General features: G+C 37.2%; 1 protein-coding gene across 3 annotated transcripts in view; it reads left to right on the forward strand.

The window, feature by feature from the left end:
• Positions 1-7,994: 7,994 nt before the first annotated feature.
• SLC27A6 (solute carrier family 27 member 6) overlaps positions 7,995-24,673 on the forward strand; it is a 37,272-nt gene continuing 20,593 nt past the window's right edge. Inside the window, exons 1-4 of one of the 3 annotated variants that reach the window (XM_048292339.1) lie at positions 7,995-8,995; positions 16,971-17,177; positions 19,330-19,488; positions 20,207-20,331. In XM_048292339.1, coding sequence (XP_048148296.1) covers positions 8,482-8,995; positions 16,971-17,177; positions 19,330-19,488; positions 20,207-20,331 — 1,005 coding nt within the window. In that variant the 5' untranslated portion in view covers positions 7,995-8,481. The remainder of the gene's footprint in view (positions 8,996-16,970; positions 17,178-19,329; positions 19,489-20,206; positions 20,332-24,673) is intronic. The other 2 variants (XM_048292338.1, XM_048292340.1) reach the window with 2 other exon arrangements.

The raw sequence follows: 24,673 nt of genomic DNA on the forward strand, positions 1-24,673 counted from the left end.
GTTGTTCCTCTCCTTACCACCACTGCCCTTCCCTGAGTTCTCACAACGTTTGGAAAGCAAAGTAATGCTGAGGGACAGGGTGCAGGAAAGGGGACAAGATGTGCAGCACATCATTGGCCTCTCTGTCCTTCCTACTGCTCCTTCCCCCTTGTTTGTCTTCGTTCTTTCTCACCCCCATTGTCAGAAGATGTCTGAAAAAGAAAAAAGAGAAAAAAGAGGAAAAAAGTTAGCACCCTCTCCCCCCCACAAACTGTTGCTCTTTAACAGGTGAGGGGTCTTCACTGAGCTACTTACAGAAAAGAATGCATGATAGAAGAGACTTATTGCTCATGCCTGAGCCTGTGCTGTCTAGGCGTACTGCTGTAGTCACTGCCATCACCAAAGTGAAACTCTTCTGCAGTTTGTGTTTTTTCTTGCTCCAGCTGGGCAATTGTCTGCTTTGATTATTACACAAGCTAGTCCAGCAAAAAATTCCTGCCTTGACATAATGTAGCAATCGCAAAAGCAGCTTGTAAGCTGATTTCCCCTGGCTGTTAGTTTTCAGTTATGATGGTTTGCAAACAGACTGAAATGTAGGAAGGCATACTAACAAAAAAGTATTTTAGTGAGACAATTTTGGCTGGTCATTTTTGTGCATCATTCCACGATCAGCTGACCTGGAGAAATCTTCCAGAATCCCTTTTGCTTTCAGTGGAAAGTAGAGCTCACTACCTTATGTTAAAGCCATTTTCAGTGCTGTTGACACAGTGGTACCAGAGCAAACAGTATTCTAGTGGAGAGAAGACAAAACAGGATTATCTTGACATTTATTAGTACATCACTGACCACTAACACTCATGCTGCGGGTGGTTGGTTAACACCATTGAGACAGAGCTATGAAGCTGCAAGTAGCCAATAGGCCAATTATTATTAGGTGGTTAATGGACTGGTGTACAACAGGCTACTAATGTAGATTACAGCAAGTCATTTATAGAAAAATGGCCCCTGCACCCAGACATACCCTTAAAAATTTCTTTTTCAACACCTTGGCACGAAAACATTTTGCAACAAGATCATTCATATAGATATAAAAAGTTATTCAACTCTATCCAGATGAAGATTTTGGCAAGGAAGTCCATTCCAGAAATAAAAGCATAACTATTTACTCACATAATGCTCATTTTAAAAGTGCCTATACTTGCCTTGTGGTTACCATGTTCTTTTTTTCTTTTATTGCCAGACTAGTATTTGAAGACACTTACATACTTACCTCCTCATTTTAAGATAACCACTTAATAACACAGACACACCCCAGGCAGTTAGAAACTAAGAAAATGGCCAATTTGTCTGAATGTTCATGGCTTAAATCTTACAAACACCATAAAATGACACACACAAAAGATTTTTTTTTTTTGCATGTAGTAGTGACTATATCACATAAATGTAAAGTTAATTATATTAAAGTATCTGATTGAGTAACCTTATTTGTTCCTTGTTAACTGTTTTCCTACATTTGTTCCCCATTAGCCTCATGAGGTTTATCAGTTGATGTGATTGAATCTGACAGATCTCATCTACAGTTCACATGACAAGTTACCTGAATGAACATAAAAGACTCTTTTTTTTAGAAACACTTTTTAGAAAACTGCTAAAGATATGAGGCTCCACCACCTTCTTAGAACCTGTGAGAATCGAGTAACAGGTAGTGACGTAAATTCGCCCTAATGGCCCTGACCAGCAATAACTTGGGATGTTCTCCCCTCCACCCAAAGGCTCCAAAGAGTCTAAGTTGAGGGCTGGGCAGGCCCTAAACTGAGTTGTCCTGCCCTGTGGATGGACACTGTCGTATCACTGTCCCTCGTCCTGCCTCTGGCCTCATGTCCTATCCTGGACCCGATCCATTACTGTGCCTTGTCTGGGACTGCTGGCAGCCCCTGTATTGAAGTACCCCAGACCATGGTGTGTTCAGGTGCAGCCAGACTGCCCTCTGGTCAGGGAGGGTGCTTCTGCCTGTGTTGGGGGCATCCTCAGCACCTGTTTTGTCCCCCAACTTGTTGAGTAGCTCTGCTGTTGCTGCTCAGTGACACTGACTATGTATAATGGAGTCACATGAATAGGAAATGCAGGTTTTCTCTCTGTCATCTCTCAAAGTAAACTGCCTTGTGAAGGGGGAAAGGGGAATACCAGGGAAAAAGGAGAGCACAAAGAGCATGTCAAACATTGCTTCAAGCAAGCAAAATTCATATGTGCCAGAAACTGTTATTAGCAGTGTTAACACAACAACACAGCAGCTCAATCCAGCAGACTTAATACAAGACCATTTTGATTTACAATCACATTGAACAGGATTTACGTAGAAGATGCTTGAGGAATGAGTCTCTTGCACCACAAAATGACTGTGGTTTCAGGATTCAGTAATGCTGAAACGTGTGGAGAGAAGTACAAGTACCTGTAACTCTTAAGTACCTTAAATTCTTTTCTCTGTCTCCTGTTTAAGTTGCTTCTTGGGCTTTCAAGAGAGTCATTTTTCCTCTTCATTTCCATACCACAGAAAAGGAACATGTGAGAAGAAAGCTAAGAAAATGAGTGAAAGTTTTTGCTACTGAATTTAAAGAAGTCAGTATTTTAGCATATAGCCCAGTTATACCAGATGGCAAAGTATTTCTGAAAATGTTCCATATAGAAGACCTAAGTTCTTAAAACATAGAGACAGTGTCAGAAATGGTAGTACAAGTACAGGGAAGTACTTCTAGCAAGAGGAGGTCACAGGAATGAACTGTTATACCAGCTAACATTGATAATACTCTTGTCACGGTCATCAGATAAAATTTCTAATGCAGTCAAAGCACGAAACAATGGAAGCACAAATAAGGGGCAGATGTTCTCTGGCGTACTGTTTAACTGTGTTGAAAACATGAAAGCTCGGAAAGCAGAGGCAAGTTGAAAATTATCTTATTCTTGCCTGAAGGCACAGAAGGCAAACACCCTGTTCTAATCCTTTGAAAGATGAGTACAGCAGCCCTTTCACCTAGAAATTCAGCATAATGAAAAGACGGAACACTTCCAACTGGTAGTTACTGAAAACACCCTGATATGAAAGATGCTTATTTTTAAAAGTTTCTTTTAAATTAAAATTTGTCTCCCTAGCACATACCCACAAAGCAGAAGCAAATAATGGAAATGGTAGACATCTAGCTCATGATTTCTTAGAGACAGTTACAGATAGTTGAAGTTTTGCTCATGATTTTCATGCCTCATTTGCTCCATGCTATTTTGACACAGGCCAACATGACAGAAAATTTCCCTGACAAGCATTGGAAGATTTCTTCGAGACTCTTATGGTATCCTAGTTAAAGCCAGATAAGATTGTATAAAAGTATACTTTTGTTATTTGACGTCTCTTGAAAACCAAATTGGGATGCTGTGCTCTGCAGTGATAGTCTAGAACAATTATAAGAATAACAAAAAAATTAAGGTGTAGAACTTTCAAAAAATGTTTAGGTGTTTTCCATATGAGTCAAGTTCCACTAGTGCTCAACAAAGTATCTATTTAAAGAATGTGAAAATCATGGCACTTCGTACTGAGAAGTCTGTTTCCTTCTCCGTTCAGTTAATGACCTGTCTCGGGTTTCCCCATGCTTTCAAGTCTTCTTGTTTACCTTACACCTGAGACAGCACCAAAATATCCTTTATAAAGGATTTGTATTCAGATTCTAATTTTCCTCTGGCTCTTATTTCATCTTTCTGTATAAATGATTACCTATTCTTAAGAGCCATGTAATGTATGCATCCCTTTGACAGGTCAGTGCTGTGTCCTATACCCGATAAGCAAGGCAATAGCTGTGGAATGGGAAAAATCAAAAGCACTGGTTTGAGACTATCAGATGATAGTATGAAGTCCTTCTGCATAATTGTTCTGCCTCAAATGTATAAACTGGTAGCTTGGTTAATTCACATTGCTTCTGGATGACAGTGGGACTGAACCCAAACTCTATAATTTCAGGACCAAAAGACTCACTGTTGTGAACTTCTTCCATCAGCAATCCACAAAGTAGTTCTAGGAGTGAGAATATTTGAATATTTCAGTATGCTTCTTTGGAAGCTTGTGGCTAAATTTTATTGGGGTACTAATGCATATGGCTCCTAGTACAAACACATTTTCATGAATTCAGGCAAAACAACAAATTTACCTTTAGAGCCTATTCAAAGCTAAGTAAAATTAAAAATAAAATGGGGCAAGGGGGTGTTAATGATCTAACTCATTAATAGTAAAGCTTTCTATTAAAATTTCTCCTACCTGAGATGATTTTTCTCTACATCTTTCCAACCTTTGAAAGGTTGACACAAGTCTGTTGACATGCTGTAGTGAATGACTTGAGACAAGACACTTTATGTAATGTAAGTATTTCAAATGAATGTCCTCACACAACTACAGAATAAACAAGCATTCCAAAACATTATAAAAATTAATTTTCATTTCCTATGGATTTGAATCCTAAATGCTTTCCTTTGATGAAAAACTTCCATAATGTCTGGTCTGCACCATGACAACAACTTTAGACTTTACCTCCTCAGGTCTCTGTAATAACTGTAGTATGACAACACCATTCATTCCCCAAATTCCCATGGGACATTATTAGTCAAGGGTTAGTTTTGTGTGGCTTTTTCAGCATTATGACTTGCTTACTGGCCACTCAGACATCAAATTCTGGTTTTCTTATTACTTGTTTAATTTTAGGTTTAAGATTTTAGCCTTTGCTAGACATATGTTTTGCAGCTAACCTCTGGATATTAATAGACACAATTACTTAGATATTATTGTTTCACTTTAATGGGAATGGAATTGAAGAGTGAGATGTGAAGATCTGGAAATTGCATTTTCAAGGTATTTTTATTTTTAGTTTAATCTTCTGGATTATATTTTAAAACATAATATATATTTTTAAATATATTTATTTTAGAATATAAAAAAGGAAGAATTCAATAGTGGTGGACAATCAGCAAGGCAATATTCAGAAGATGATGCTATGTTCTTCCTCTTCCATATTACAGCATTCTGACACTTTGAAAAGCCAGGAATCTATTTTTAAGTCATAAAATTTTTTTCTTCTAGGCATTTCTATTTAATCTCTTTCTGCTGTAAATTTCAAAACTTCTATTTCAGATGAAGAAAAGCCACTACTTTAAAATTACTTTAAGAGGAAATTAGAAAATACATGACACTTCAGAATTTATGCTACTATTTTCCCTGAGGGGACCCAAAAACTCCATAAATCTAAAATACCTTATTTAAAACAACTTTTGTTCCCCCCCCCCCATTTGATACTTATGTCACTAAAATAGCCCAAGCAAATTCCCTTAGGCATATTAACCATGTTCAGAGTTAATAAAAATAAATGTACAGCACCATATTGTGTTATCTGGATATTAAAAGGCATAATGTGCCAAAATGGTAACATCAAAACTACAGGTTTTTTATGCTACAGAAGAATTTCTGTAATCAGTGCATATTTTCTTGCAATACTGAGATTTTGTTACAGGGAAATGCTTTATCTTTAACCACAAAAAAAATCCCCAAAACTTCTCACATATGAGTTCCACCAGTAGAAAATTAAACTCCTTTGTATTTCACTACTGGGTCATAGCATACTCTCAGGCATCAAAATGTTTTCTGTTGAAGTGAAATTGAGCAGAATAATTACAGTATACTAAATAATTCAGGGCTCAGTGGTTTTTCTGTGGTATGAGTTTATGCGTCTTGTATAATGTCAAAAGTAAATTAAATTTCAGCTCATGACATTTAACAAGAAGCTGACGAACAGGTAGTTTCTTGGCATACTTCTGGGGTTTTATTTACTTTAAAATAAATATCACTACATTTAAAATATGAGAACTTTCTAGAGGTTTTTTTGAGTTAACCTTTGCAATAGTTTTAATCAAGGTTTCGTCATAGTATGGACGTATCACTTGCAAGTACATGATATGTTAGTAATTTTATTCTCATAATAACATACGTTTTTTCCCAGACAACTATTTTTCCCAACAACTTACTCAATGCATATGGCAACTCATGTTCTCTTAACTGTTCATATGTTACACTCAACAACCCATGCATGCAGATAGTTGCGTCTTCACTGCTGATATTAACTAGTTAACAAGAAAAAAAATTAATTTCTTTGTGAAGTCTTCAAATTCTATGCTGTTTACTTAAAAAAAAAAAAACAAACCAACAGATGTGCATGTGTTTCCATTGGATTAAGAACTGAAACAGTAGAGAGGAAAAATATTGAAGGTGAACTTAACTAATTTCTAACCCACCTCCTAACTTTAGGTGCTAGATCAGCTACCATTTCACTTAGCCTAGAATAGAAACTGCAGATCCTTATGTCTTAATCTGTAGTTGCTTGTGTAACCATCAAACCAAGGGTCTAAGAGAGCCTTAAGGTGTAAGGTTAGGCATGTGGCTTGACTAAATAACCCAGTTTGGGGACATTGTAAGAGATTAATCCAATATCCCCAGGGAATTCTGGCACAGGCAGGGTTTGAATCGAATTCCAGCATGGCTTCACCTGAGTTATGTGACTTTTTCATTGCCTATTGATATTTCTTGGCTTGCCTTACCCATTTTTACAACAGACCAGAAAATTATTGGAAAACAACTCATGCATTAGAGAATTGTCCTGTCTCCCTTCAGGAGGATACAAGAAGTAAGTTATTGCTGATGTTTACAAGAAACTTGGATACTGAATAGAGAGGATTGATATAATTTCTCCGTAGAATTAACGGGAAAAGAGACAATTCAGAGATCACAAACCCACAGTTTTGCTTTGAGATGACGTGTTGCAGAGTCATACCAGAGTCTTTATGTTAAGGTCTTGCTCATCATTTCAGTTCTTGGGGATTAGCAGCACTGATAATATCTAAACCACAAAGTTCTTCCTCTCTGTTCTCGTGACATGACTTTGGTGACATACTAGTCATAAGTCACTTTAGTAAATGCAATGTTGCCTGGATGATTTTTAGCTCACAGCAGAGTATATTTAAAATATATTTCTCTCATCCACAGGCAATTCTTATTGATCTTACTTTTGTGCTCTATCAATTACCTATTGCTTTTCCTCTCACTCTCATCCATATGCCCAGAGCTTTTCATTGACCTGACCGACCTTGCCTTCTGCTTTCTTTCTGCCTTCTTCAAAGCAATCTTTGCAAACAAGAGTATCTTTCAGCCTCTATTTTCCTTCAAATCAACACATAAGTATGCATCATCCTAAGGAGTCACGGCCTTTCCCTTTATTATTTATGCATATTTCTGCAGCAGTTAACAACAACCAAACTCCAGTCAATCAAATAGCTACAGTGAGTTTTTATATGTTAAGCACATGTTAATGCAGCATTTACTCTACCTGTTAGTTACTTTAAAAAAATTTGTGATAGTGGCCCTTTGAGGTATCTCCACCTAAGAAAAGTAAGCTAGAACTCTGTAGTCTCACAGAATGTCTTTCTGGAAGAAGTGATTCTCACCAGCTGAAAACCTAAATATTTCTGTCTTCCTGTAAATGGACACCTAGCTAGGACAGGACATACACATCCACTGTACTTTCTAAGTAAGGAACACTGCAGTATCAATAAAAAACTGTCAGCCTACTGAGAGTATTGCCTTTAAAGGGGCATGAAATCTATTCATAACCTAGTTTTGCACTATTTAATTTGCTTGAATTTGCTTTCAGTGCATGTCCAGTCAGTGTTCATATAACAGACCTGTGTCTGTACATTCTTCATCTCCTCGATCTTAGTGGTAAAACAGAAAAAAGTACTAGAGAGAGTTGGGAATACAACTCAATTCTTCAAGTGTCTGCTCTCCTTCACTGCTTCGGGGCCAAGCCTGCGGGCGGGGCCGAGCCCCGGGGACCAGCGGGTCCCCGATTTCGCGGGGCGGGACCGGCCGGCAGAAGCCACCTGCCCCCAGCGCCTCCCACCGCCCGCCCGGGACCGCGCCCGGAGCTCGCTCAGCCGCCGCCTGGGCCCGGGGCGAGGCTTCCTACACTCGGCTGTCGCCGCCTTCCCCGGGCGTCAACCCCGGGCTGCGGCCGCCGGGCGGGGTGAGCGGGAGATCGCGCCTTATGCAACCGGCTCAGGGAGCGGCCGCCGCCGCCTCGCCGGCAGCAGCAGCCCGGCGCTGTCCGTGAGTCCCGGGGCCGAGGGGGGAGAAGGTGTCCGGCCTCAGCCTCAGCCGTGCGCGGGGAGCGCAGCGCTCCCGCCCCGCTCCCGTCAGGCCGTCCGCAGGTGCGGCGAGGCTGAGGCGGGCGGGGGCTCCGGCCGTGCCGGGGCTGAGGCAGGCGTCGGGCGCCGTCGGAGCTCGCTGTCTCCCTTGCTCCTGAGCGGTGTTGGGCCCGCGAGTCCCGCTGTAGAGGAGGAGAGGGCGGGAAGAGCCTCAGCCCGTGCCAGCCTTCGCCTCCGCGCCCTGCCGGGCCGTGTGCCCGGCCGCCCGGCTGCGGGGAGATGCGTGGCTGGGACGACCTCTACCCTCTCCCAGTGCCGCCCTCCTGGGTGCCGGGGGCTGCCGTCGGGATTCTTTCCCTGCACTTCCTCCAGAAACTCCTCTTCCCCTACTTCTGGGCCGACCTGAGGTACCTACTCAAAGTGTTCGCCTATGGGCTGAGAGTGGAGATGTACCGGCTGCAAGGGAGGGTTGTCACCGTCCTGGACAAGTTTGTGAAGCTGGCAGAGAAGCAGCCCCACAAACCGTTCCTCATCTACGAGGGGACCGTTCACACCTACCGGGATGTGGACCGGAGGAGTAACAGGATAGCGCAGGTCTTTCTGCAGCACGAGGCTCTGAAGAAGGGAGACACGGTGGCCTTGCTGATGGGGAATGAGCCCGACTTCATCCACGTGTGGTTCGGACTGGCCAAGTTGGGCTGTGTGGTGGCGTTCCTCAACTTCAATGTCCGCTTCAGATCTCTCCTGCACTGTGTCAGGAGCTGTGAGCCCAAGATACTGGTTGTGGGAGCAGGTAGGGTATACTCCTCATTCCTATATCCAAAGCTTTTAATGTCACATCTCCCATATGTCTGGCCCTCCAGATCCTTTATTGGAAACCTGATTTACAGATGTTCACAGAATCAAAGAAATACAGGGCTGGAGCAGGCTTCAAGATGATAAAAAGCTTCAGCCTCTCAGGCAGAATTAGTTTTATCCATGCTTTGTGAAAATCCATTTACCCTTTTCTTAAAAAATGTGTATTGCAGGAGAGTTTTCAACATCTAAGTACAGCCTGTTACCAGTGTTCAGTTGCTTCAGTAGTAGCTTAAAGTGTCTCTGAAAACATTAAAATTACCTATTAAGTATAATTTTCCTTTACTTCTCAAATAGTAAAATTTAATCTTATTTAAGTAATGTACTTTATTCTCTTGTACTATCTCCCCATCTTTCTGCTGATCAAACACACTGTAAAATTGGAAAGTCTAAGCTTGGACTGTACAACCTCTGCTGTTCAACTGCAGAGGTATGACAGTTTTCCAGGAGTAAAGTTTTGGGAGTAAGGCACATAGGAGGTTGATTCATAAAAACCAACTTACTGTTGGTGTTGGATTGTGGAAGAAATTGCTGTGTTTGAATCCGGATGGTAGTGTGTGTGGTGTAAGTTTCTTGAGTATTACATTTTTATTAAATGCTTCAAAAGAATTTAAAATATTGTTGTAGGCATCCTGGGCATTGTACGTTCAAATTTGGCTTCAATTAGATAGATGTGTAAACTGAAGACAGATCCAAAACATAAACTTGCCATAGCATTTATGATCAAATGAAAATGAACCTGCAGTGCTCAACAATCACACAGAACCTTGACACTTGGTTGGAGGAAAATATATCAAAATATTGCATATTAATGTAATCCCATCTCTCTAAAATTAATGTTTCAAGTTTACTTTGTCTTTTTCTGTTGCACACCTTCTTGATTTTACTCCTGTTACACAAGTTGTGGGGTTTTGTACCCATGATACCTAAATGACGGAATTTTCTTCCTTCTGTTTTCTGCTGCTGTGAATTTGTGTTTTAAAAAATGCATTTAAGATTTTTCCCTTGCATATTTTTAAATTATAAATCTTGTCATTCTGATTCTATATGGTATGCTGGTTTAAGATGCTTGGTAATTAAAACAAGCCAATTTAAATATAATCCAAATACATGATAACAAGACTTCTGAACTGACAGCTTTTCATTTTGCCCTCTTACTTATTTTTTTTAAAAAATCTTGTTTAAGCCCCTTCTTATGAATATGTACTTTTGAGTGTATGGATTGAGGAAGGGAATTAATGTTCAGGAACTTCGTGCTCATTGACTGTGGCTAGGGAGAAACTGTGGATCAAAGCTTGTATCTAAGAGAAGTTTTTATTTAAATTAGAGGTAACTAATGGATGAAAAAAGCATCTGCAGAGCAGGGCAAGGAACTGTGTTTCTCCACTCTTAATTTTCTACCAGCAGCTGACAGTAAGAGCAACCATGTTGAACTAGGTTCTTTTGGGAGTCTGCCTCTGCTCACAAGAGGTGTGGGCAGACAGATGGTACAACAGAGATACCAACAAATTAGTCTCTCAGTTGTTGTTTTACATTTTGGACTTCTTACTTTATTAGTGACTTTTAGTGTCTGGTTTAAGTCTGTCAGTCCCATGAGCCTTCTCAGTACTTTTCTTCAGGACTTAGAGGCTCTTTTTATCTCTATCTGTGAAAGAAGTTAAAGTTGCTAGGTCCTCAGCTATTGACCACCTCATATGGGAGCCTCTCCAAAGGAGTATAGATTTAGCAAATGAAAGTTTATACTTAGTCCAGTGACTGTGAGGCCTAACTCACACCACTCTTGAAAGAAACATATTGTAACTAATTATTGTAGATAGTAATTTCCCCGTAATGTTTATAAAAATTGCAGAGCAATGTTTAATACTGGGGTTACGCAGTCAGTTTCATAATTCTTAGAGGGCTATTAAACATCTTTTCATCCAATGTTAGTGTGAGTTTCAAGGGATTCTTCCTCATCAATAGACATGAGTTGTGCATTTTCCTATTGTGGCATCATTTTCACAGGAGTGTGGATAGTTTGAATGTAGTATTTTTTTTCAAAAGTATTTACACTAAAACCAATCAACTTGTTGTCTAATATCTATCATTGCCATAGACAGGCATCGTGTTTGGCAATTAAGATTGTTTTTTTTAAATCAGAGAATAGTGTGTAATGGCAGTATTTCTGGATAGTGAAATTCTTTTAAAAAATATGTGGGTTTTTCACCCCTACACAAAGAAATACAGGTTAACTTGGCAATTCTGTTTCTTGCAATAGTTACAAACTAGATCTTCAGTGTTTTGGATGACCTTTGATCTTATTCACAGACTGCAGCACAGAAGATATTATCCCCTTAACAATTTGACTGCCTGTGCTCAGCAAGACCAAATTTGCTCTTGAAATTCTTGTCTGTAATAGTGCATTAGAACAGGAACTTGTATAGTGGTTCTACTGTTTAATCATGCTGTGTACCTAGTTAATAGTAAGGTTTCATTTATGCTGAAGGGAATCTTCCACCTTTGGCTGCTATCTGAAGCAATTCCCACAGATAATTGTTTATGGCTGAATCTTCCCTGCTCCCAGTGATGTAGTGTATCTACATCCCAGTAAATGATGATGTAGCCTCCCTTTGTGTGAGATGATTGCATCTTGAAGCTTTTTTTGTACCTAATTTTCAAAAATGCTTTTATTTTTTACAAATGTGATACCTCCAAACAAATAGGCTGGATACTATTTATGGTTGCATTTTCTTCCATACCTTGTTCCATTTTTTCATAGGGCCTCTTGTAAAAGATCACTCTCATGTGCCATTTTTTACTCCTCGCTTTTGTTGTGTGCCTGCATATTTTTCAGACATTGTGGTTTGGTAACCTCGTCCAGTTAGTATCATCTTGTCTTTGCTTCAGCACTTGGATTCAGACTTTCTTCTGGTCTGACAATTCTCTCATACTCTGATTCCTTTTTTTTAGTTCAGAGTGTTTCAGTAGTATTTAAGTTTTGTGGGTTTGATTTTGCCTTAATGTATTCTATGAACCCAGCAATTGAATGTTTTATTCTTAAGTTTCAGATATAAAAACTTCATTATTTCTTCCTCTTGTTGATTTCTTATATGAAATGACTATCTCTAAAAGTCTGATTTCTTTTTTCTATGACACTGATGCTCTTTCAATTCATTTAGTGCAATCAAGTAAATTTTTTGTCTTCTCATCCAGACTCTGGTTAAATGGCAAATACAGATTCTATGATTTGCCAGTATTTACTCTTTCTGTTCTTTTCCAGTAATTCCACTTTCCCTTGTGTCAGAGAGAGAGTTTTTTACTTTAACTATCCTCATTTGTCTGCTGTGTTCCCCAAGTATTTAGCTCTTGCTTTAATGTGTTACTTAACTTCTCACACTTGATTCCCAGAAACACTGTCTCCCACCACTTCCATTTTGGAGACTGTTTCTTGAAAGAGATTTAAAAGCTGGAGTTTAAAACTTCATTTTTAATAAAACAGTAGTTAACTAACTTGTAAGTTAATGAGGAACTTGTAAAAGAGAAAGGAAGAAATGTATGCTCTGCTCTTTCTAAAGGTGTTCATTCTTACTACATTTGTTACCAGACTATGTCACCCTTAGTTGTTTAAAAGCTGCTGGTTAAACAGAGGAGGTAAGGTGCTGCTTAAAATGAAGATATCTTTTAAGGAACTACGTCCTTTCTGGGGAATATATATTTCTATTGACTGAAGTCTTGCTTGAAGAAGGGATTGCATTGCAATCCCTTTTGTATCATTCTATCTATTACAGTGTAACAGCAATACTACTATTTTTTTACAGTAGTACAGTACTGCAGTACTACTAAACAACACTTGCAGTCCAGTGCGCTACCAGAAATGCACAAATGGAATTTATTTGCCAGGGCATCTCTAGTCTGTTCCTACTGGGAAGAGTTCAGCTCAGAGTAGGACATCACAGATTGCCGTCATGACTTCTGATGCAAGGATTCAGGTGTTAAAGGATTGCTTTCTGAACTGCATGAGATTGATTTACATGAGTCCTGATAACAAAGCCTATTAAGAGAGTGTACATGCTGCGTGGACACGTGTGGGCAGTCTGCTCTATGTGGCTCTGCTTGAGCAGGGAGATCAGACCAAGATGACCTCCAGAGACCCCTTCTATTCACAGCCATCTTGTGATTTTGCAGTTCTGTGCAGAGGTAGGTCTCCCAGTTGTATTGCAGTTTTCTGGCTAGGATTCTTTACTCTTGAGGCACTAGCAGTGCTTTCTGCCTCTGCTAAGTGTATTCTGAACTAGACAGAAGCATGTCTAAATCCTGGAGAAGGAGAGTAAACAAAGTATTTTTTGGTATTTGTAAATTAAGGTCATATGATGTTATGTACAAGTAGAAGTCTCATCTCTCATGTTAGTCACTGAATGAAAAAAAAGAATGGATTCTATCACAACTGCCTTTTCTTATCCATTTGGAATAAAGAGCTATTTAAACCTAAACATTTAAGACAAGGGGACCATAGAAGACATGTGGAAGACACCCTTACCTTCTCTATTAGACACCATATCTCTTTGATCACTTGCTCTTACTTAGTCTCTGTCTTGTCCCAGATGGTCTTTGAGTGGAAAAAAGAGCCAACTGTGATTTGCAAGGTGGTTTATGTTTTATTACCTTTACTGCCTTCAATGATACTTCAAGATACCAACACTGATCCTGAGCCACAGCTGACTTTTCTACTATTATTACTTTGTGAGAAGCCATGCCCAGTCACTTGGGGGATCAAGTACAAGTGGCAACTATTTTCTGAGGGCAGACAGTGTGGGGAAGAGTTTGGACTTGATATAACTTCCTGAGCATATCAGCCAGGGTACACATCAAAATTATGTAAGAACTGTTTCATAGAGTTTTCTTTCTTAGTAACTTTCTGTTCGGTACAAGCTGATCTCATAATCTAATGTATTCCTTTCATCAGTGTGGGATTGCATCCTTGCCAGCAGCCTGCATGATTTCTTTGCTAGAAAAGAACATAAGAAACCTTTGTGCAACTGGAAGCCTGGGACAGTAATTCAAAATATATTTTCCTTGCTTTCTCAAAAGATGTAACATGGTTATGTATTCATGTGAATATAAAGTAACAGTTTCAAAACTTTTTTGAATAATGCTTTAAAAGTAAGAGGACAAGAAAAGCAAACAAAAGTGGGAAAAATGTATCTATCCTGATCAATTCCAGATATTTTTTCCCAGTATAAGCCAAATAATTAGCAAATGGTGGACATTTGTATGCAAACAATGTAAACAACACAAACGGAACTTGCCAAATTTTGTATGAGCAGACATTTCTCCCAAAACAAGTAACCCAAAATCTGAATATACTTTCATAAAAAGTAAACAAGTACTTGAGAGAAACTCCAAGTTTACATAGCCGAGTTGCTTTACTGTAATTGCTTTTCTATATGAAGTGCACATACAAGGTAGCTCTAGAAATATTCAAATTATAGCCCTTCTCAGAGGGCTGTGTCTTCCTGACACGTGGAAAAGGTGATATGTAAAGACTAGGCAGCCCTACACAATGTCTGGCACAGAAGTTTTCTGTTTGGGGAACAAAATGTTAGTTGACTATCATTAGAATTATTATTTGGAAATAATGTTAGTACAATTGAGAGTCATCTACAAACACCTCATCTCCTGTGTGTTCCAGAAGTAATTTTCAGTTTCTGGCCCTTTGAATACAGCTGTTTTAAATTACCTTTTTTTATTCAGGAAATAATTTATTGTTTCTGCTGTTCTCTGCTATCTACTGAGAAGTTTCTTTCATGGTAACGTTTAATTACAAGCTGTTCACATATTGTTCCAACTACTAGATTCCTGAGCATAGAAGAAAAATTATGCTGTGTAATCATTTAGTAGTTCAATAGTAGTAAAAAACTCCAGAGCCATTTGTTTTAAGAGGGAGTGTTTAGAGAAACAGTAAACAACATGTATGTTTAATCTGAAGATTAATCTTAACTTCTTTGGGTAAATATGTTTCAGTCTACTGAAAGGGAGCTGTGTCCTCATGTCATTCTTGAATCTTAAATGATGATGTGTCTGCAGGGTTGAGATTAATAGTTGCCATATTTCTTCCTTTGATGCGAGAAAAGGGGAAAAAATAAAAAGAAGAGGCAAGTCCTCTTCTTTTTGACAGACTTGCATTGTAGATGGAGCCAGTGCATTAATAAAGAATGACAGAGAATGCCATATTCTCCTACTACTTTTGAGAACAGAAATAGAGTTCCAGCTGCTTTTAACACCTCTGTTTCTTTTGCTGGGTTCTCAGTCTAACTTGCACCTACACAAGCTATCCTTAGTGTATTTGAGAGACATATATGCATAATAGGAGGGAAAAAATCAGTATAAGAAGGTAATATGTATATAGTTGTTCTATCACACTTGATTTATGAATAGGTGTTAGAAGTAGTACAGTTGTATTTTTCTGTTTATTGCTTGAAAAATATACCATAATTCTATTATACAACAGCAAGACAGAATTAATATGCCAATGAACCTTGACATTCATGGCATCAGGTTTCCTGCAGTTAATACTACTGTTCTTAACATTGTTTTTTATTCACATTTTTTCGCTCTGTTGCTATCTATAATGGGGCTGTACTCCAGTGATTCAAACAGGAGGCTATCCATCTTTCAGATTTATAAAATTGCTTGGGTGATTCTTTCCTGGAATCATTCTGCAGTAAAAAAAAGTTTGAACAAAAATTTTTGCTGTTACGCTACACCAGATCTATTTGCTAAATGTTCATAAAGTACATAAAACTTGTACTCTGTAGGCTTTAGGTATATAAAACATGTTTAGTTGGCGATAGTAGGCTATATATCTGCAATAGCAATACAGATTAGTATGTTATTAATCAGAATAACTACATCAGTCATTAGGAAAGGAATTTTCTGAAAGATTAAAAATACTTAGTTGTTTTGATGTAAAATTTATGCATACAGTATAATATTTGTGAAATGAGTTGGGATTTGACACCAGGATTTCAAATGCTGACTCTGGCAATGCCTCATTGTGAGGTTCTGGGTAAGTCATGTCAACTTTGTTTGTTTATTCATCTATAAAAACTGAGATAATAAAATAAATTTATAGCCACAGGAATATTTGCAAGATTAATTATTTAGACTGAGATGTATCAAATTACTTAAGTGTAAATGAGTTCTGCTGAAAGCAGTATTGCTCTTGTTCTTGATGTGTTTCCTGGATTAGTACTTTAATGACTGTGCAGTCTTCTGAGAAAGAGATGTTGTAAAAATGCTTCAAAATATAAATACCAAATGGATTAATTAAGGACTGGCCTCTAGATATATTTTCTCTTTGTATTTAGTCTGGGAATCTCTCTCATTGTTTCTTTCCTGATAAGCCAACAAAATAAACCTCAGCGAAATTGCTGTTTGTTTTTAAATTTGTCACTTCTGTGCTTTTGAAAAAACCCCAACTTCTGAATGGGAGGTTGCTGTTGAGGGCATCCAAGGAAACCTGTACTGTAATTACCACTTATGTATGTATTTGTGTTGCATTTTCAATGGATTTCTTCAAGATTTATTTGAAGTTGAAATTTAACCACACTTCATTCTGGTCTTAGCAATGACTAAGGGTTACCTGAAATCATGTGGGGAATAGGAACTAGTAATCAAGACTCACAAGTTTGCCTTGAGAGCAAGTTGACAATTTGACTATGTGGTATCAGCAGTATTTTTAGCACATTATATCCTGTTTTCAGTAAATTTTCATTCTAGTCCATTGTTATTTTACTTAATCTCTTTATATCCATGGACGTGACTTGCATTTCTCTTTCTATTATAAAAAGTAAAACTTCAAGAGGAAAAATACTTTATTCTCTAGTTTTGTGAAGACATAATGTAAGTAACATTATTTCACGTTAATTTTTAAGATTTGCTTGGGACATTAGAAGAAATTCTTCCTAAACTTCAGAAAGATGTTAGTGTTTGGATTATGGCCAAAGACTCCACGTTTCCAAGTGTGCATACCCTTTTAGACAAAATAGAAACTGCATCTGAAGACCCTGTTCCAGTTAATCGATGCTCTGCCAACAACCTCAAGTCAGCTGTTCTATACATTTTTACTTCAGGAACAACAGGTACAGGTCTGCTAAAGAGTTGTTGTTTTCCTTCAGCTTTCATCTAGAAACTTGATTTTTCTGAAACTCTAATATCTCAATAGCAAAATGTCACATTTCTCATCTAGAAGCATTGTTATAGAAAACCACATGTATTTCTTGTAAGTAACCTTTTCTGTTTGGTGGTTTACAAGTTCCTCTTCTTTATTTTCTCTTGTCACACTGTACAAATACTATGAGAGTCTTTACCTCTCATTACTTCACAGCTAAGGCATTTATGAAACACTGCTTTTTTGGTCAGTTTACAACCATAATAGATAGTATTTTGTGACCATGTAACGCTGCGTAGCTAAAATTATTAAGATTTTACCTAGAACTTTAAAAAACAATCTTGAAACAAGGAAATAGACATTTGTTTTTCTTTCATTAATTCACGGTTTATGCATGTCACTGTAGAGACAGAAAAGAGCATTATGTTACTAGCTTTTTAGTTTAGAAACAGATGTCTGAATTGTGCTCCAGCAGCTAAAAAGCTAAGACTTAAAAAAACCTGATCACTGGCATGAAAGGCAGCATTATGTTTTTAAGATGAGTAGATTGGCATTCTCATTCAGTTGAACACAACAGTTTTAGTCACATGAAGATTGAAAATGCGTATGTGGTTTGAGGCTTTGTTCCTTCATACAAATAATAATTCAGTTTATTTGCTTCAGGTTCTCAAGAAAAATTAGGAAATAAGAACATCAGTCTCCAGTAAAAAAGTTAAGTTATAAATATTGTCAAGAGATGAGGTTTTGTTTGTAATATTGCTAATAGAAATATGGTTGAGCTTGCTTGTTAAGAGTTGGGAGTTGAATTTAGCTAAAAAATATTACAGAGTTGTCCAGGTGGAATGATTTTGTTCTTACAATGCAATCAGAATATCTGTGTGATATCTCAAATTTCAGTTATGTAGAATTCAAAATATATATTTTTGAGACTTAGTATATAATACATTAATTTACATTGAATTTCTATTATATACTACATAACTAAAACAGTAAGATTTGTTTAGTCTGAAGAGTATTGAATAACTAATTCTGAGTAACTGAGCATTTTCTCATGTTTTGATAACCCAGTGATTAAAAAACTAGTTAAAACTAGCTAAACTTAGTTAAAAGGAGTATTTTGCACAGTCTATGGTAGTCCCTCTGTAAAGGCAGAAACAAAAACCCCAAGACTGAAAACTTCTTGCTGTAAGCAGTTCATTGGCAACACAGGCGTATTCCCTTTTCTCTTTAGGGTAGAAAAGTGGGGTAGCTAGTGGAGTAGCCTTGAGGTGTAGCTAGACTCTCCACAGATTACACTTGCAGCTCTAGCTAAGTCTTCAAGTGAACAATAGCTTTACTAGAATAGGTGAGAAAACTTTATGAAACATTACATTTCTGAAAAATTGAACAGTTCTCACTGTTCATCATCAGCCTGACTCAGACTGAAATTTGTGTGTTTGAGAACATATATAATGCAAGATCACATCCCCTACTCAAATTAATAGGTACCAGAGTAGTAGCCCAAGAAGCCCTTGCATGTGAGTCTGCGTGTTGCTGAAGAGAAATGTTGTTCTGAACCTGAAGAAACTCATTCAGAAGAACCTCGCTGACATGGTCTTTTCACTGATTTTTTTTTTTAATTAATTCCTCGTAGTCTTCATAGAGCTCTAAAACAAATTGAAAGATTCTTACACAAGCACCTGCTGTGTGTTCCACTCCATGTAGATCCCATACCTTTCTTATTTATCTTACAGTCACTGTGACTCTTGCCGTAACAAGACCTGGTGTGATGCCTCTTTATGTTAAAAGAAGTCCATATGTAGAGTAAATGTTTTTGTCCCTTCTTACACTATATAATTTGATAGCAGGCAAGCCACTGAGTTTCTTCTTATTTCCACTTACATGAGTGGATGTGACATCAAACTAAATAGCAAAGAGATGAGGTTACAAACTGGCTAATCTTTATGTGTGCAGAAACATGCAATATTGTATTAAACATCCAGTTGTCCATTTATGGCCATCTGAAAAGACAGCTGACAATTTGGTTACAGAAGAAAGAAATTGATTCTTTTATGATTTTAGAGACTTTATACAGGGATTCTCTTTAAGAGAAGCCTTAATGCATTATTTTGTTGTTATTACAGGTCTTCCAAAGGCAGCAGTCATTAGTCATTTGCAGATTCTTAAAGGAGCTGCTGGACTGTGGGCTTTTGGTGCTACTTCAGAAGACATCGTTTATATTACTCTGCCTCTTTATCACAGTGCAGCTTCTCTTCTTGGCATTGGTGGATGCATTGAACTGGGTAAGGCTTGTTTGATTTTGTTGTTAATAGAGAATTAATTATTATAAAAATGTATAAAACACACTTAGGTTCACTACCCCTAGGGAAAGTAATGCTTCGCTCAAATGAGTCTTTTTTGGAATAGCTGTGTATTTTGGGGAGAGGGGGAGTTTTGTAATAACAAAGGATCTCTACAAGCTCTCTTTGTGGAGAAGAATTAGTTATCATAATTTGTGTCACAAATATTTTAACTTTTTAATATTTAGGTAAAAAGGAACTTAAGGACATACGCAATATTTTGGCAGTGTGTATGGTGCATTAGTATATGTACAGTCTAAGCATAGTACAGTAGAATAGACTTAAAATGTATTTTGTTGAACTTAAAATATTGACAAAGACATTTATAGTAAACAATCAGCTTTTCCATGTATTTTTAAACCATATAGAACCTTTTTCCATTTAATTTTTGTACTGTTTTTACACTGACAATAAAACACATCTATTAATGAAATCAGGTAGGTGTACTCCCTGACTGTCTTATAAAAGATTTATTTGGAACTCCATGGCAAATATTTTCTGTTTCCTTAGGCATCAAGTACAAGTCAGAGCAAGGGAAAGATCATTGTACCACATAGTTCTCTGAACGAGGCTGTCTTAGTTCCTCAAATGTTCTGTTTTATAGCTAAGCTGCCGCACAGAGAAATTGCTTAATTTCCTTTTCCTTACTGTTTCCATAAAGGTGCAACCTGTGTGTTAAAAAAGAAGTTCTCAGCCAGTCAGTTTTGGAGTGACTGCAGAAGGTACAACGTGACTGTCATCCAGTACATTGGAGAACTTTGCCGTTACCTTTGCAATCAGCCAGTGGTAAGTGGAATCACAGTGATGCCTATTTGTCTGTCAGTGCACTTATTGTTCTTAATGTGGGTATGTTAAAAGGGAAATTGAACTGTGTTGGGCATGTCATTCTGCCCTTCTTTTTATGTGAGGTTCTGCAAATATTTGGTGATATGTAGACGCTTAATAAAAATAATGGTTTGAATCATGAAGAACTAAAAGTATTATAAGGAACGACTTTGAGACTAAAAACTGGCTCAGTATCATTTGGTGAAAAAATACTATTTCATGGAATTTCACAAGGTAAGTTCAGAAAACCAGGATTACCATTTGATGACTTTTCTGAATTATCAAAACTTGTTTTCTTGGCATCTGAGCATGTCATTTTAATAAATGACTTTGCACAATTACCATTAAAAACCGCTTTTATTTAAAATATTAAATAAAAATAAATAAAAACCTCCAAGTGCCTGTATAACATTAAGCAAAAAGAAAATATCCTCTTTTAATTTAACAAAATATTCAGGATGACAGAAAGAATTTTGTGAAAATATATAGAAGTTGGATGTAATGCAACTGTTATCTCTTTGAAAAGCCTCCCTTTGCCACTATCATAATTCCATTTTGTTATTTCAAAAAAATAATCCGTGGTTTATCTCCTTTTCAGTGAATTTTATTAAAATTTCTCATCCCTTAGAAAAAGGTATCAGTAACTCAAAGTATTTAATCTGAAAATTATTAACATCCTCCTTAAGCAGTATTCTAAAATAAGAGAATGCAAATTAGTCTCGTTTTCCAACAGAATAATAATTTGCATTAATATCTCAAGTTGCTGACCAAAGAATGGAAAAGGTCATTGGATTGCTTTTCCCTTAGGAAATTTTTCAAAAGTATGTTTAAGCAATGTAGTTGTGGGTCATAGATCCTACTGCACTATCCATGCATGCCTCAATAAAGAGGATGTTCTTGAATTAAAGGGAGCATGGCTGATGGCCCAGTGAAGGCCACTGTCAGTGATGAAGAAACAGAATAGTGGTAACTTCTCTATCTGATTTTTTTTTTTGTTATGTTTTGGGGTTTTGTTTATTTTTAATTTTTATTTGTTTGGGGGATTTTGACTTTATAGTAAAATATACAAAAAATTACTGAATAACAAAAAATCAAATTATAGATCATAAGAAAAGTCAAGGCATAGGGGAGGCATAGTTTTTATAAATTGTGATTCTTTCCTCATTGTAGGCTAACTTGATTTTCGCAAAGTCATTTCCCTTCTCTCCAAAACTTCACAATTTTTGCCATGTTCGCAGTCTGAGATATTAATTGTTCCCCTTTTCAGTTCCCTTACTTTACAGGGAGAGCATGGCTTTTTTTCCCCACTCCTTTTTATCTTAAAGCAAGAATTATAGATTAATATACTTAATTTCTGAAACAAACTCTTCCATTTTTAAATCCTTACCAAGCCACCATGAAGTTAAAGCAATTTTAAATTGTGCAAATAAAAGTAATTTATACCATCCTTAACTATTTATATAGTTATACAATGGTTATACAATCATTAACTATTCATTAACTGTATAACTGTTCTATTTGTTAATTTACGTGCATACTCTGTAGGAGCTGGCATGTCTAAACTCTTCTGTGAGGCTTCTGTTTTGCTTGCTTGCTAAGCCTTCTCCAGAAAAACTAAAATTATAAAACAGATCGGTTTGACAGCTAGGTACTTTAAGAAAAATATTAAGTATTTGTCATGTTAAAACTGGCAGAGAAACATGTTCACACAAGTAAGTGGAAGGTTTTATGATATGTTATGCAATGCACTCTTAGTTTTCAAGTAAGTAAAATAATTTCCTAAGTTGGTTTCTCTATTTAAGTTTCATTAATGTTGAAGTACTATGTATGCTAGCAGCTTGAGAAATATATGGCAAGTTTAAAGTTCTTTGAAGATACTTTGTGGGCAGTGTTCTCAAGATTAGAATGCTACAAAGCCCTTCTAATCAACACAGATTGAAACCATAGTGAGTACCTTATTTTCTTAATTTGTTTCTTTAACACTGAACTTGAAATAAATGGTATATTGCTTACAGCTGGAGTCCACACTGTGGCCTCTTATTTCATAAATTTTGAATTGAACTTTGGGCAAGTCTCTGTGGTAGCGTATTGACTCTTGGCTGAGCTTTCCTTACTGGTTTTGTCTTATTTGGTCATTCTGCCTCCCACTCACATCTGCAACAGCTCTTGAAGACTCTTGCAGTAGGATTTTTCTGAGGTTATTCTGCATCCAGTTTGGTTTAGTAATCTGTTGTCTGGAAAGAACATTAGTTAGAAAAGGAAGTTGCCTTTTTCCTTAGGTAAAAGTACAAAAAGACCTGGCATTATGTGACATTCATAGATTTTGCTGGGCTTTTAAGTGAGCAGTCCTCATGCCTGCCCTCTTCCAAACACTTTTTCTCCAGTGTTTTGAATATAGTGAACATACAATGGCCAGCATTGATGGCTAATAGCCATCAGTAGCTACAAAATGGGTCCTGCTCTAAGCTACTACCGTGACTACACAAGTGAAAAAGAATATTCAGAAAACTGATAAATTGGTCTTGCTGGCTGACTTTGCTCAAAGTCTCTATTAACAGTGATCTGCAAAGCTACAAGAGTATGGCATAGCAAAGCTCCCTGTATCCTCTTCTTAGCAAAAGCCTTGGAAAGCCTTCTCTACTAATCTGTGGATATGTTTTCCTAGAGGCTTGCAACTAATTTAAATTTTAACATCTGAACTGTAAATTAAATCTTCCAAAGGCAGTTGCAGATTTATTTCAAATTTGACGTAATGATCTATTTAATAATGCATTGCATCCTGAGGCTTTTGGAAAGATAGGAATGATAATGCAGCATCTCTTTCCTGCTCTTCTGTGGAGAAGACCTGAATCCTGAAATGTGTTACAAACAGAGTGTAGAAATCAGTTTCCTCAATCGTTATGTCCTGTTTTCTACTTTCATAAGCTGTGATGCAGTATGACAGTATTTGTATGATTTGTGATACCTTACATGAAATAGGTGAACTCTCTATTAAAACCAGTTCATTTCTACTTGTATTCAAAGTCTGTTTCACAAGTAATTGTATAATTGCTTAGAATTTCCCATTTAATATGTGTCCTGGTTTATGTCCACTTGGTATTGAGACAGTGTTATCCTCCAGCATCAGTAACAATTCTTATTTCCTTGGGGTTACCTAAGAGTATAAGACCATGTATATCAGCTTTCAGACTTTGTTTTGTTAAGCTGAGGCAAGACAATCTCTCTACTAGATACAGTTTGGCCAAGGGATCCCATCTTTGGATGGGATTAAGCTCTCTTAAGTGACTTAAGATGCTTAGAGATTTCTTTTGTTAAAACTCTTCTGTGTTAGGACAATAGTAGTTTAGAAGGAGAAAACAAGGAATTCAATTACTGGCATAAGGAAACAGAATGAATATCTATATCCCTGCAGTTGACTCAAGTTTGTGGAAAGGGGTGTAAGAATGGGGTTTATGTAGTTGGACAGCACTAGTCGCTCACCTAGAAGCAGTTTTCCTTAAAGGAAGGCAATTTAATAGTCACGTAAGCAAGGAAAAATTAGTCAGCAGACACTTTCCTACAATGCAGATTTTACTTGTAATTACATTTTATTCCCCATTAAAGTTTAGCTCAATTTATGTTCAGTATTGGAAATTGTTCTTTTTAATATCCTTAAAATGTAGAGTGGAAATTTGTCAAGCCCCTTGCAAGTTTTTGGCATAAAGATTTTATTGAATTCCCCAAACCAGTAACATGACACAGTTACAAACAACCACATCTCTACCTTCCATGAGAAGGCTCCTAAGAATTTTTACATGTCATTAAAATTTGATTTACGGGGGGAATTTTGCAATTTATTTATTCTTCTACTGACCTATCCTTTAAAAAAAAAATTGAAACCATTTGCATGTGTCATAAGACATCATTCTTAATCCAAGGTGTTGCTGATTTACTGCAGTATTAACAGTGCCTAAAATGAAATTGAACACTGTTTTTACATACTGTTAGAGAAAATAGAACTTTTAGACTAAGAGCATATCCAGCACATCTGAGATTGAAGCTTAGAAAAGGCCATGAGATTTGGAAGCTTGTATTTTTTCCCTCTAGACTGTATCAATTGATCTTATAAAAACCAGATTGTATGTCACAGCAAACTTTGTGCTTTCAACTGCCATACCTACAACAACAGTATTATTTTTAAAAAGTGGCTTTATAAATACATTATAAACCCACCTATTTTTCCTACTGCCTTTTGATACTTATATGTACTGGCATACCTCTCTTGGTATCATCCACAGATGATCCTGTGTCTGTTTTCTCATTC

This window comes from Corvus hawaiiensis, chromosome Z (genome assembly GCF_020740725.1).
Source record: "Corvus hawaiiensis isolate bCorHaw1 chromosome Z, bCorHaw1.pri.cur, whole genome shotgun sequence".
In the NCBI taxonomy this organism is placed as follows: domain Eukaryota; kingdom Metazoa; phylum Chordata; class Aves; order Passeriformes; family Corvidae; genus Corvus; species Corvus hawaiiensis.